Source organism: Lagenorhynchus albirostris, chromosome 1, assembly GCF_949774975.1.
Source record: "Lagenorhynchus albirostris chromosome 1, mLagAlb1.1, whole genome shotgun sequence".
Classification (NCBI taxonomy): Eukaryota; Metazoa; Chordata; class Mammalia; order Artiodactyla; family Delphinidae; genus Lagenorhynchus; species Lagenorhynchus albirostris.
In genome coordinates, this window is record NC_083095.1 from 151,155,599 (window position 1) to 151,170,200 (window position 14,602).

The window sequence follows — 14,602 nt, forward strand, 5'->3', positions numbered from 1 at the left end:
ATGGCACTCTCCCCTTCTTAGACCCGAACTGTAGTCTTCATTCTGCAAGAACCACCACCCGTTTTTATCAGTGTCCCTCCAGTCATTTTGGATGTCTAAAGCTTATTCTTTAGTAGATGTCTCAGGAAAGGTTCATGAGGATAATATACCGAGTCCTTGCATATCGGTAATAATTTGTGCCCTTTATACTTGAAAATCTGTTCTGCTGGGTATAAAATCCTTGGTTCACATTCTCTTCCTCTGAGTGTCTTAATTCTCAAATATGTTATTTATTTTTTTCTGACATAAAGCGTTGCTGGCAGCGTCTAACCGTAATTTGATTTTCCCCATGTAAGTCGCGTGCTCTTTGCCTAGACGCCCAAAGGATTTTTTTCCCCTAAATCCGAGTAGTTATACTAGAATATGCCTTGGTGCTGGTTATCCTGGACTGATGTTCTCGGGTTCACAGTGTTCTATTTTGACATATAGTTTCAGATTTTTCAGATTTCAGAGATGTATTCTTATAGTTTTTAGTATTTTTCCTACACCCTTGCTTTGATTTTCTTCTTCAAGAACTCCCACTGTCCATATGTTGGATCATCATTGCCTGTCTTCAATACTTCTTGCTTCCCATAGTACTTTTTATAGCTTCATCTTTTTAATGTTTAAATGTCCTTTCACCATCTATTATCTTAAGTCATTTTCTTTTGGGCTTATTTGTTCTCATATTCTAGTTCAGTTTCCATTTCTTAAAGGGATACCTTTTCCTTTCATTTCCACTTGAGTTTTGCCACCTCCTTTCTGTGTTTTCTGATTCTGACTTAGGTTCTTTCATGTCTTGTGTCATTTTCTTTATTTTATTAGCTCACTTATTTTATGGACATGTCCTTCTGATGTGCTTTTATTATATGTAGGGAAGTTATGCCCCTTGTTTTTTCTCTCTCTCTGCCTTTCCTTAATTTTGTGTGGGATTTGACTTTGATGTTTTTCTGTTGCTCATTTTTACGTGAAATACATTTCCTACATTTTTAGGCTAAGATAGCTTCTTTCACTTCATCGGACTCTTCTATTGTTTTCATGTAGTGTTTTTAGAAAATAACAATGGCTTGTCTTAGGAGATTCCCTGCCTCTGTTTCCTCCCTTATTCTATCTGGACCTTCTTTTTCCTTTATCTCTGTGGCTTCTCTCCTGCTCAATTTTTATTCCACTTTCAGCACTTTCTCCTTCCTGTGGGACACTGCTGCTCTAGAAGAGAACCCTAGCTGGTTGGATTTGAGAATTCAGATGCTTAGACTGCTGTAGCCCCTTGACCTCCCTATGGGAGGGGCAAAAAGCCTGCCAGTTTGAACTGCAGTTCTCAAATTGCCTCACCTTACTTCCTAGGGAATTCCTTTTGGCTGCTTTGGATCTGACTCCCGGAGCCATGCTCCTTCCAGTAAATTACTCTGCCTTCCCTGTACCCTTTTAAATCTCCTAGGTCTCATGTGAATAAGGCTGAAGAGTTAATCTCTGCATTTCCAGTAGAATCCATTTAACGCATATATCCTGAGCTGAGAGCTTTCTCTCAGCAAAGGAAGTCACGTAGTCACTTTGGCATTTTCTGTTCCTCTTCCCTTTACATATAGTGTATTACCATGAGATTTTCTTTTTCCCATTAAAAGAGGCGATGTCAGTTTTGCATGTTTCCTTTCTTCCAGTGGAGATCCTTCAGGGCTTGGTGAGTGGAAGCCTGGGAGGCACACTTGGGCAGGCTGTCAGCAGCCCTGTTGAACAAGAAGGCATGGTAGGCCCCGTTTCCTTGCCCCGGAGAGCAGAGACCTTTGGAGGATTTGACAGCCATCAGATGAATGCTTCAAAAGGTCAGTGGTTTTGAACTCATGTGTTCTTATGGGCAGTCCTTAACTATCACAACTAAAAATGATCTGTACTCTGGTAGCTCCATCTCCTCTGTCCCAATCAGTCAGTAAATGTTTTAGTGAGATCCTAATAAGTATCTAGCTGCTGAAACACTCAGGAACCTCTATGAATGTCATGTTCATTTTCAGTAATAAAAGAGGTTTTCCTGAGATCTCAGCTAAGCTATAGCCAAAGGGGGGTAATAACACTTGTTTTTCCTTTCTGCTTCTAGTTCTTCTGCATCCGTAAAATTATTAATAATCAGTCACTTAGCTGCCATTGGCATTAATAGGATTCAGAAATATTCTGTCCCTAAGCTATGTATATAGTATTTCATTGGCTAATCTGTTTTACAACTGCAAAAAAAAAACCACCTTGTTTGTTTGTTTAGGAGGTGAGAAGGAAGAAGGAGATGATGGCCAAGATCTTAGGAGAACAGAATCGGATAGTGGTCTGAAAAAGGTATTTCTTTCTAAAGTACACTCCCTAAGTCCTCCCTGCACTTCCTCTAAATTCATAGTCTTTGAAACTAGCCTACTTTGATTTTGTTTTGGATGCCCAATTTGCCGTTTTTATTTCCTGTTTTATCTGAAGAGGAAAGCACGTTTTTAAGCAAACAGTACAATTCAGAGCCCCACGTTCTTGGCCGTTGGGCCTGTCTCCAGACACCACGTCTACGTGCACAGCTCTGCCGCGGCCGTGGCTGGACCAGTTTCATTAAGAGGCTTGTTTAAATGCACACACCCCCCTGAACTCTTTGCAAGGCTTCAGTAACAGTTCAGCCTCAAATCTTCACTGCCCTGCAGTGAGAAGCTGTAGAAAAGAACGAAAACGGGAAGTCACAGCATAACTCAGACACACGCTGAATATCATTCTTGCCTCAGAGTCTTCGTTGTTTTTAAATGCACTTTTTTTGTTTGTTTTATAGGGTGGAAATGCTAACCTGGCATTTATGCTTAAAAGAAACAGTGAGGTAAGAATATTATGAGCTATTTAAAAGAATATGATTTTGTTATAATTGCTAGGTTAAGAATACTCATTTCTGTTTTGCCATGATGAACAAGCTTGGCTCCTGGCTGATCTGTGCAGTTGTGTTTCCTTTCCCTGGCCCCAGGGCCTCGTCTTGCCCTTTTGCCAGAGTACTGCCTCTGCTTCTCTGTCCTTGAGAAGCCCCTTGCTTTCTCTAAACGTGGGCCATGAAGCTCCCATGGTGATTTCTTTCTGCGCACACTGAGTAGAATTTGTAGCCACCTTTGCTGTAACACAAGCCTGGCACCAAAGGCACAGTCTGGAACGTGGCAAATTAACTTGTGGGTAAAATTTTGCATAATAATTTCTTATCCTGCAACTCAGCTTGAGTTTTCTTCTTCGAGCACTGCTTTTCGCTCTGTGTGTGTCACTCTAGAAGTAGCCTTGTTGTCTCCTAGCTAGAGATCAGGTCCCCACGCAAATCTTTCACCTGCCTTCGGCTGAGCTCTGCTGACCCTGCAGGATAACGCACGCCTTTCACTGTTTCTCCATCTCCTTGGGTCGCTCTTAGGAAATCCTCCTCAAGGTTCCTACTGTCTCCAAACCTAGTTGACTCCAAGCGTGTGACTGTGTCAGCAGGCTGGAATTGGACACAGGACGGTGGGGTGCTAGGGTGTACCTCTCAGGGTGTTCTCTGTGTTTCTTCCTGCTTTTAATAGAATACCTTAAATCCCTGAGGAGTTTTCTTTTGAAATTTCAGATTAAGGAAATCTTTCCTTTTTTCCCTCAAACACAGAAGGGTGTTTTTTGTCTTCTGTTTGTTGGCATGTTAGTCTACACGCTGACGTAACCCCCTTCAGCGTGTCCGTCCTTGAATGAAGTAAACCTGCTCCCACACAGGCTGCTGTGCTCTGGTGCTGCTTAAAAAGTAGCCCTTAGTTGATTTTTTCACCTGGCAACTTTCCCCTCATATTTAGTGAGAAGAGACAGTACAAGACCAGTGGTTTTCAGGCATTCCAGCATGGATTATACACTACGGATGCTCAGTCAGTCAGCTGGTCTGCTGTGCCTTCTCCCTCTCTCTGTTAATTAAGAATAAACTTAAATGAGGGGTAAATCGTATTCTCAGAAGAGCTAAGCCTGATAATAAAGTTTTTGTGTTTTAAATATTATAAAAGGAATACATGTTTGTGGTAGAAGATTTGGAAAACATCCAATAATGTAAAAAAGGAAAAAATTAAGTAAACATAGTACCACTAGTACCATAGTACTATTAAATGTTTGGTGTGCATTTTTCCAGCCTTTTCTTATACAGGACATGTATTTTATGTGTGAGTATGAGTTGCATAAACATAATTTTATACAATTTGTTTCACTACTCCCTGGAGCTTCGTATCCTGCTTTTTTTCTCTTAACCCACCAGAAGCATTTCCCCAAGGCATATTTGTACAAAACACGCTAATCGGGCTTCCCTGGTGGCGCAGTGGTTTAGAGTCCGCCTGCCGACACAGGGGACACGGGTTCGTGCCCCGGTCTGGGAAGATCCTACATGCCGCTGAGCCTGCGCATCCGGAGCCTGTGCTCCTTAAAAGGAGAGGCCACAACAGTGAGAGGCCCGCGTACCGCAAAAAAAAACAAAAACAAAAAACCCAAAAAGAAACATGCTAATTAACAGCTGCATATTATTATGTTATGTGCCATAATTTATTTAATCTTTCCAGTGGTTCTTTCTCTGCTTTTTTGCTTTTTAAATGATGCAGCCAAGAGCATCCTCATACTTTTTTTTGCAGGGCTCTGATTATTTCCTCATCATGTCATCCGCTCTCTAGAAAGGTTATACAGCGTTCATCCCTGTCCGTACAAGAGTATCCATTCTCATCATACTTTCACCAACACTGGGAATTATTTTTTAATTGACATTTTGTTGATAAGTTCAAGTGGTTATTTCTTTATTTTTGCATTCTTCTGATTTCAAATAAGGTTGAATCATTTTTAATATGTTATATAATTGGCCATTTGTATTTCTTCTTTTGTAAATTGCTGGTTTATGTTCTGTGCCTGTTTTTCTACTAGAATATTCGTTATTTTGTTGATCTACGAGAGCCTTTTTTAAATTAAAGGTTTCTTTTGCCTTGTTCTGTTCACTGTTTCCTTTGCCTTTTTATTATACATTTTCACACAGTAAAAGTTGAAATTGTGTGTGTGTGTGTGGTTTCATCCATTGTTTCTGTCTCTGAAAAGCCTTCCCTATTTCAAGATCAGAAAACATTCTCACATTTTCTTACAGCTCTTTTACAGTTCTTTTCTACATTTAACATTTCAATCCATTTGAATGTTTTTTCTGTGGATCCCAGCTTAGTTTTTTCCAATGATTTAGCCAGTTTTTTCGGAACAATTCACTGAATATTCTTTCCTTCTCCATTGACTAGAAATGCTCTTTGTATCATATACTAATGCTGCGGTTTGCTTCTGGGCTTTCTGTTTTGTTACATTGGTGTGTTTGCCATTTTTGTGCCAGTCATTTTAAATAATTGGAGCTTCGTAATACCTTTCACTGTGTGCTGACTTCCCTCCTACATACACAGTTACTTCGTTTGATCTTGTTTTTCTTGGCTACTTGTACCGGCTTATCCTCTGTGGTGCTTTCAGTCTGAAAGTACTTGGTTCAAATGCAAGCCCCTTGCTGTGTGGTAGGGTGGGTTCTTGTCGGATGACACGCAGTGTGCTGGGGTCTGAGCCTCCGAGTCTGAGGTGATGGTCCTTTGATTCCTTTTGCAGCCGGTCATCCAGAGCGTCGTCCATCTCCACGAGCTCCTCAGCACTTTGCAGGTATGTGCCCTTCTCCTTTATCCCTTCACTTCCTTGTTTCGAGAGAATCAGTGACCAGGGTATTGTTGGCCTGGATCTTTGAGGTCTATAGTTTTCTTATGGGTAAATGGGGCCCTCAGACTAGAGAAGACTGGCTCTCATGATGAGAAAGGTTCCAGAATGCAGTGGTTAGAGTATCATCGACCCGCTAAGACTGGACTTGACGAGCACATGGTGGACTGCAGGTACCCTTGACAGCCATGCCCCAGAGCACATGGGGTGCTGACATGCACAGAGGACATGGTTTCAGTCTGGAAGGCCTTTGGTAGGATTGTAAGTTTCCATGTTCCATGTCTCTGTGTGGTATTTGAGTAGGGTGACCCTCCCCACACAGCTTTCTGGGAATATCCTCAATTTCTAACCAGTCCAGTTCATACCTCCTCCCACTTCCCAAACACACACTCCCCACCCCATACAAAGCTGCTGCCCGCCAAATCCGAGTCCCCCACACCACTGACCTTGTGACTTGGTTGCCGCCCAGGGTTATGCTGGAGCATTTTCCCAGAGCAGCTTAGAAACCAGGGGAGGGCCGTAGTCTGGGGTGGCGTCCTCGTCCTCCAGGCGGAGGCGCATCGTCCCCCCTCGTGCGTCTCCCCCGCAGGGGGTGGTGCTGCAGCAGGACAGCTACATCGAGGACCAGAAGCTGCTGCTGACCGAGCGGGCGCTCACGCGGACGGCGTCGCGGCCCAGCTCCCTCATCGAGCAGGAGAAGCAGCGCAGCCTGGAGAAGCAGCGCCAGGACCTGGCCAACCTGCAGCGGCAGCAGGCGCAGCACCTGGAGGAGAAGCGGCGGCGCGAGCGCGAGTGGGAGGCCCGCGAGAGGGCGCTGCAGGAGCGCGAGGCGCGGCTGGCGCAGCGCGAGGACGAGCTCCGGCGCGGCCGCCAGGACCTGGAGCACGAGCTCGAGGAGCTGCAGCAGAGGAAGGTCGCCTACCAGAGCGACCTGGAGCGCCTGCGCGCTGCCCAGAGGCAGCTCGAGCGCGAGCAGGAGCAGCTGAAGCGGGAGGCCGACCGGCTCAGCCAGAGGCCCGCCGACTGTGACATTGGCCAGGTACGGGGCGCTGGGGGGCCGGGTCACGACCCGCATAACCAAGAACCCTCTGAGCAGCGGAGGAAAGTAGACAGAGAATATAAAGGCTGCTTCTACAGATCTGTTTATGCACCACCAGGGGGCAGGTGAGGAAGTGAGTCTTTTTCTCCTTTTTGCATCTCTCAGCATGATGGGTTGGGGTTTGGCCAGGGGAGTTAATAGATGCCTGGCACTTCCCTCAGCCCTCAGTCGCTTAGGCCGGAGGAGCCTCAGCATCTCTGAGGATGGCAGTCAGCCGTCCAGGATTTGGGGAGCAACCCCTCTGCCCTGTGCCACAGAAGAACTTAGAATGGTCCCCAGCTAAAGGAACTTGTAGCTGGATGGGGACAGCACACCGAGGACACAGGTCCCCCCGGAGCACAGTGCCTGGGGCTCACAGAGAGCAGTAACGCCTGAGTTCCTGAAAGAACCCACACGGTGGGGTCAGTGGGCGTCAGCTACAGGGAGGAGCCCATCCCGGCAAATGATGGAAGGCAGCCCCTCTTATGGAGAGAGGATATTCCTGCTCAGGGATGCTCAGACATCTGGGCTCTGCTTAATTCCTGATTTGTCTCGCTACTGTGGATGAAACCTTTCTTTTCCTGCAGCGACTACTTATATGGGAAGGCATCACATATGTGGGAAGCACGCTGACCCCCGAGTTTATTTCAGTGGTGGTCTACGGTTATTCTGGAACGGGGCACCTGTGGCAGGTGGGAAGCTTGGGTGCACACAGATCCTCCTGTCTGCTGATACTCAGGTTGCCATTTGTTTGATCGATTGACCTTGGATCATGAAAGAAAAGGAAACTGACATCTTCCAGAGGGAGCAGTTTAGCTTCCTGCAGAGTTTTTCACGTCTGTGGGGGGAGTAGCCAGTGGCTCTATGTGCTTTTCGTGACACAAGGATGGCTTCCCCAGGGAAGGCTGCAAGGCCCAGCGGGAGCACAGATTAGACTGATTATCTCTCTTTATCTTTGGTTTAACCTTTGGCTAGGATCTTGGTATAAGCATGTCTCCACCTGCCCTCTAACCTGAACAGACCTTTATAATCTCTTAGCCCTGAAATAATTATCTACACCCCCGTGTAAATCAGTCGTTGGATAAGCAGCTCTTCCTGCTTCTTCAGGGAATGGGAGTTCTAAGCTGCCTCTTCCAAGCTACTGTTAATTCTTTATGTTGCTGATAATAAAAATAGTAATGGCATCAGATGATGCCATTAGCACTTTCATAGATACTACCTGAGTGAGGGAGGAAATGGAACTGAGAAGATCAGAATCTTTTTACCATTTCTCTGGAGTCCAAGGCAGTGGGTGCACACGGGGCTGACCCACTGACACAGCCGGTGACCTCAGGTAGTGTTCACTGAGTAGAGGCACTGGGGATGCTGCCGGCCTCCAAGTCAGATCCCTTCTCTTGACCATGTGCAGGTTTCACATCAGCACACCAAGCTGCTGAGGATCCCATCCTTCCTTCCGAATCCTGAGGAGACCCTCTTGCCACCGGCACCTTCCATAGCCAAATCGGGGTCATTGGACTCAGAACTCTCAGTGTCCCCAAAAAGGAACAGCATCTCTCGGACACACAAAGAAAAGGGGCCTTTTCACATACTGGGTTCCACCAGCCAGACAAACAGAGTACCAGAGGGTCAGAGCCAGACCCCAGTGTCCACGTCCACCCGCCTGTTTGGGTTAGCTAAGCCAAAGGAAAAGAAGGAGAAAAAGAAGAAGAACAAAGGAAGCCGTTCGCAGTCCGGTGGTGAGTTACACACACCAGGTCTCCCTCTGGCCGTGTAGTCCCTGGATCCTGAAGAGTGGGTGGCTTTAGCAGCATGGGAGTGGTTAAAAAGAGGTGGCTGCCATTCAGGTGTGTAAAAGCTGAACCATACACATCTCACCAAACCCACTTGCTCTGCCCGCAAAGGACTGTTGGAACTGACACTAAGAACACAGATTCAAAGAACATTTCAGAACCCACTCTGTGTGGCACGTGCATGAAGTAGAGAGTGCGGGCTCATTTCTCACACTTACTGTCCAGCTGAGGAGCTGAAACTCACCTCAGTGAAGTAGCTGCAGTCCTCCCTGCCTTTCTAGGCCTGGTCCAGTAATACTAATAACAGGTGCTTGGTGAGCATTTTCTGAGGGCTGCTTTAATCCTGCAGGTGACTGTGAGAGAGGTGTTGCTGACCCCCAGACACACTGGGAAGCTGAAGCTCGGGATTAACTGACCTACCTGCCGCCACAGGGCGTGCTATCAAATCACACTGCACAAGGTCTGAGTCCTTCTCATTAGGATTCCTCTCCCTTCTGTGTGGGAGGTTGAAGAGAAATCCCTATTTCCAGGCCTATTTACAAACAGCAAGCCTAGTGTTTCTGTAAAGTTTAAGGAGCTGTAGACACGGAGGACATCACTGACGACCTCATGCACTACGTCACCTGGAGGCCTGGCTGGCGGATGTCATTGCCCACCAGCCCGGCATCTGTTTGCATCCCAGAAGACTTGTGTTTGGGGAGGAAAGAACAGAATTTACCAGTGAAAAGAGCAGTTTTTCTAAAATTCTTTTTCCGCCTTGGTTTCCTTTTTTCCAGATGGCCCTGCATCTGAAGTACCCGCAGAGGGGGAGGAGATCTTCTGCTGACCCCGTTCCTCTCCGAGGCAGCCGCTCCTGTCCCGCCATGGTTATAGCCCCAACCCCTGCTGTCCTGTGCGCACATTCTCCTACACTGATGCCCGTGTCCTGCGGCGCCCAGCCCTCCCGCACTGCCCAGGTCCTGGACCAGAAGAACAACTGGTCTTGGGGGTCAGGGTGGGGAAGGAGGCACAGGATTGGCAACCCAACGCCTCTCGGGTTGGGGCCAGCCCTGCTGGGTGGTGGATGTTACACCAAGAGTAGTGGCCCCAGAAGTCCAGGCGATGGTTTTGGACATGTCAGGAATTCCTAGAGACTAAAAGAGCGTTTCCAAATGCGGTCTGAAGCTCTTACTGCCTTTTATTTTGGGGAACAGAACCAAAAATCAAACAGCAGATAGGTTGGACTTCATCTGAACACATACAGTAGCCCATCTGCACATACATGTGGAGTGCGCCGGAACTGTGCACGGTCTATACCAGATGCCTGCTGGGCTCAGCTCAAGCCCCGCACGAGGGAAACTGCCCGCCACCGCTCAGGGAGCGCGCACTCAGAGCCTCACCCACTAGCCCTCCCAGGCTGTCTCCCTGTAAACTCACCCCATGCACGGCTCACCCCTTTTCGCGTGTATTTCTCATTTCACTTCAGAAGGGACGACGACATTTGTGAGAACCTGTGAGAGAAGGCTTGATGTCTTTAAAAAGCAGATGATCTTGAAACACCTTGATTTTGGTGTTTCAGTCACTTTAAAAAGAAAAAATGTATCTAATTTTATCAAGTCTAAAAGAAATCATATATTGGCTTTACAAGATGTGTGCCCACATGTTCTGGGCACAGACGAAGTAGAGAGGCCTCCTCACTATCACCCCTGCGGCGTGACACTTTTTGGTTGTCACTAGCCACTCAGCAGTGGCCACGGCCTCCTGGCAGTACTCCTGAGACCTCGAGGTGCCCCCCCAGGGAAGCTGCTCCTGCCTGGCAGTCGCCCGTGGGAGAGGGTGGCCCCATCCGCGCTCCTCCCGCGCAGAGACCGCCTGCTTCTCCTGCTGCCAGGGGGTGCCCACCCTGTACTAGACAACTGGCCGAAAAGCAGGTTCAGGTGGGTGTGTTAGGCCCATATGAAGCGGTTCCCACCAGTACAGACTGAGAGAAGAGCTGGCCAGAAGGTGTGGCTTGGAAAGGTCTCCTATCAGGAGGCCTGGCAGAATTTGATTTCTTTCAAAAGTTTTAGAAACGAAAGGCCTGTTGGTTATTGTACTCTGCCCCTTGAAGAATCCACAGATGCTGCCTGTTTGTTCATTTCCTTCTCTCTTTTTCTTGTCCCACTGTGTTTTGATCTGTATTCCTTGAGGCTTGTCGCCAGCGGGGAGGTGCAGGATGTTTCTCCCTGAGGCCCCTGCACCTGCCACACTTGTTAACCCCCCAGGAGGGGAAACCCTGGAAAATTCTGTGCTTTAAATGTGGTCTTTGATTCCTGCCTTTTGCTCCTCAGGAGCATGGGTCTTTGAACATAATTTTTAGAAACAAACAAAAAAATCTGTAACTTGGTGCTTGTTGATGAATTGCAAGCTGGCCTTGCAGATGGAGATATTTATCTTTCAGTTTATTTGAAAGAGGTCTGGTTTAAAACTTTTAGCTTAGATTTGTTTTATTTATTTGTGTGTTGTGTGCATGTGTGCATGTGTGTGTATGTGTTTTAAGGGTGAACACACCAGCCCAACGGTTTCAACTGTCCAGTCAAGCAGCCGGTGCTGCTTCCTTACTCCCCCGTGTCTGTCAAAGTGCCTCGAAGGCCCAAAGGAAAATTAAGGTTGGGGGAGGGGTCCATTTCCTTCCCTCCTGCCACCCTCACCTCATACTTTGATCAAGGGATGTCTTCTTCCTTGCTTGAGAGTTAAGGAACTTGCCACCCATGGGCTACATTTGCCTAGTTTTGTCATGGAGATTTCTTACCCTTCAGAAACACACCTTGAGCAGAACCAGCTGATTTTCTATTGAACCTTAATGTACTACCCCCCCACCCCTCCACCCCCACAGAGACCCTAAACAGCAAAAGGTTAGGTTGCTTCCTGCTGCCAGTCCGTACAGCTTGAGTACGGCCAGCCTGTCATGCCTTTCTCAGATCCACAGGGAGCTCAGCCGTTTGTCCCTGTCACTGGCTCAGGTTCACCTCTGTGGGTCCCAGTCCCAGAGCTCTGCTGGAAAGGGGTGGGGCTGATGAATGAGGACCTGCATCCTCCTTCCTCTGTCCGTGTAGGCCGGGCCTCCCTGCCTCTGGGCTTGAAACCAGTGCTCAGTGCTGATGGCATTTGCCCTAACGCAGGCTCTTCACAAGAAGCACCCTGGACGCTGAGTTTCTGTATAGAGCTGCACAGGTGGCTTTCAGCTTACTCCCAACTAGTTGTGAAGTTTCGGTTGTCTTGATTATTCGGTGGTAGTTGTTTTAAAATGGGGATTTCCCCTTCACCTGTACCCCACTAACTTAAAATACTTTGGTCAGCTTGTGGTTGGACAAGTTTAGAATCAGAATCAGAAGGCATCTCCCCCAGAAGAGTGTGCGGTGCAGAGAGAGAACCACTTACCCGGACCCGTGCTTTTCCATGCCTTCGTCCTGTCTCTCTCCCCCTTTGATAAGGAACTCGGGGATTTTGTTGTTGCGCTTGGGGAACCACCTGGGATTGTTGCTGCTCCTGCTTTTGCTGATGGCCTTGAGGTCTCCTCTGACCTTGAGGCCTGTCCTGGTTACTGAGGTGTCCTTCATGTGAGAAGGGGCTGTCTCCCGGGACAGCTCAGACTCAGTTCTCCACAGTGTCCCCACACTAGGGGCCGTGCTTCTCTAAGCTCCGGAAATCAGATGGCTGGCCTTCCTTGTGTTTAGGTTTTGGGGGACAGATGGAAACACCATCCAGAGTTCCAGAATCTCGTGAGTTGCCTGGAAGGAGGCTGCATCTTCTCTCAAAACTTCCATCATCTCAGTGGTCGTCATCCCAGTCGGGTGGCATGTGCACTTTAAACGCTCCCTACAGTCAGCTTCACTTTCGAGACAATCAACTATGCTAACTGTTTTCTTTGAAAATGGAGAAGGTTAAAAACATGCAGATTGCCATAATTCAGCCTTTGCCAACATTCCATCCTCTACCCCCATGAGAGCTGTCTGTGGGGAAGAAATCCTTATCAAGACTTTTTTTTTTTGGAAAGGTACGAATCTTACCTGTTTTCCTCTCATGTCTCAGGGTAATACCACTAAAAGTTGTTCCTTTGCTGATATTCTCCTTATTTGTTATCTTCCCAAGCCCCTAGTATTAGCAGTAGTGAGCACACATTTTTAAGATCCTTGGGCTTTGTCGTACCTTTATTTGGAGAGTGGGTGTTAGTGTATAGGGTTTATAACTAGGCCCCACCTAAAATAAAGGTAGCACCATAACCTTAGGGGCCAGAACTCCATCCCGAAGGTACCGTTCACAGAAGCGCTTTATATTTCATCCATTGGTCACAAAGTTCTTTTTCCATAGCCGGTTCTTTCTCCCCAAGGATTTGGTATCGGCCTTGGAGCTGCAGTTGTTGATACAGCGTTGATGGGGGGGCCAGTTGTGCCCAGAGGACAGCTAAGCCCAGGGACTGGGGTGGGAGCACATTGAGAGAGACGGTCCTGGTGAGTGGGCTTCAGCAGCCATGAAGAGGGTGGCTTGCAGGGGACCCCAGACACTGCCAAGGGGTGTGGACACACTTGGAATGTGGAAGCCCAGAAAGAACGCTTCCAATTCCACGACGGCAGTGGATGAGGGATGTGTGTCTTGCCTTCCTGCAGCGGGACAGTGTGGCGCACACACCTGTGGTCCTGGGGTCACGGCCCCACCTGGCGCTGTTGCTCCGATGGACCCTTGGAGACAAGGAAAGGGGCAAAGAGATTGTTTTGGTTCGGTTCTTCATTTTCTTTCTTTCTTTCCGTGTAGCGTAACATTCCTAGTTAACCGGAACTTTGGGATCTACTGCCTGCTGGCCAGGTTTTAAAGTGAAAAGTCTTTTAGTGCTGCCATAAGAGGGAAAAAAACAAAGGCTTCTTTCCATGTACCAATCGGATTTCATTTGTCAAAAGCTCGACAGGCCTTGAGTGAGTTCTCCATCTTGCTAAGGTTTAAAGACAGGCAGACCCAGCTGGCTAAAGTCTCTCCTGCCGCACACAGTGACAGCCTGCTCCAGACACCCAGGCTGAGCCCAGTCTCTGCTCACCCCAGTGTTCACCCTGCTTGAATGCCTCTGCCTTTTGTGACCACCTGCCAGGATGAGCAGCTCCAGAGCACTGACAGGGGCCTGCCCGGTCGGCTGGCCCACGGTCGCGGTTTAGCCTGAGGTTTCTGGCATGTTGCCCCGCCGGGCGCGCAGGGGACACCAGGACACGCAGGAGGGTGATTACCATGCACCTTATACCTCTGCTCTCGTTTGTTGTCCTCAAATGCTAAATGAACGTTTCTGTGCTGAATCCTATTAGATAAAAAGGGGTTAAAACCCAGATGCTGTATATTAATTTGTAATTATGTATAAAGTGAAGCAGTTTTAAACTGTAAGGATTTTTTCAGTGTGTTTTCTGGAATTCTGCCACAACGTACTGGCTTTGTATTTTATTTATCTTCCTTTCTGGTTAGCGGCTTCCGACCCTTGTAAAGTCCCCCTCCACCCTTTCAAAAAAAATAAATAATAAATGTCCTTTAAGTCCCGATGGTGACTGTGTGGGCTTCCTGAAGTGAAGGCTTCCTGGATACTCTGGGTTCCTGGTGAAGGGGCACCCCCTACCCAGCTCTAAGGGACCCTTCTCCCCAGTGAAACCTTATTTCTGTACCTTCGGGAACAGGACTCAGGAGGACAGCCCTGGAGCACAGAGCAGCTCCCGGGGAACTCAGGTCCCCTGGAGCTGGACCCTAACCCGGGGGCACCAAGAGTCAGAACCATTTCCAGTCAAATCAGCGTGGTAAGAAACGTCCTTGCTATAGATTCTACTACGTAAAAAAGATGAATGTCAGTTTGCCTTTCTTTGCCAACTTTTTTCACCTCATCCCACCCCCAAACAAGGGAGCTGCCAAAAACTAATTCAGAAAGAAGAATCCCATTTGCATGTAGCTCCACAAGGATTTACTGGGTCTGATCCTCTGAGAAATTGCTGGAATGCACACGGTAGGAGCTGTTGCCGCTGCTGCC

The 14,602-nt window shown here is 47.8% G+C and overlaps 1 protein-coding gene across 4 annotated transcripts in view; it reads left to right on the forward strand.

The window, feature by feature from the left end:
* Window positions 1-9,551, forward strand: part of AKAP13 (A-kinase anchoring protein 13) — a 338,516-nt gene extending 328,965 nt beyond the window's left edge. For all 4 annotated transcript variants that reach the window (XM_060156069.1, XM_060156077.1, XM_060156080.1 and 1 more), the window contains 7 exons: window positions 1,677-1,838; window positions 2,267-2,337; window positions 2,804-2,848; window positions 5,623-5,673; window positions 6,314-6,763; window positions 8,211-8,538; window positions 9,369-9,551. In XM_060156069.1, the coding sequence (XP_060012052.1) occupies window positions 1,677-1,838; window positions 2,267-2,337; window positions 2,804-2,848; window positions 5,623-5,673; window positions 6,314-6,763; window positions 8,211-8,538; window positions 9,369-9,418 (1,157 nt within the window). In that variant the 3' untranslated portion in view covers window positions 9,419-9,551. The remainder of the gene's footprint in view (window positions 1-1,676; window positions 1,839-2,266; window positions 2,338-2,803; window positions 2,849-5,622; window positions 5,674-6,313; window positions 6,764-8,210; window positions 8,539-9,368) is intronic.
* The last annotated feature ends 5,051 nt before the right edge of the window (window positions 9,552-14,602 follow it).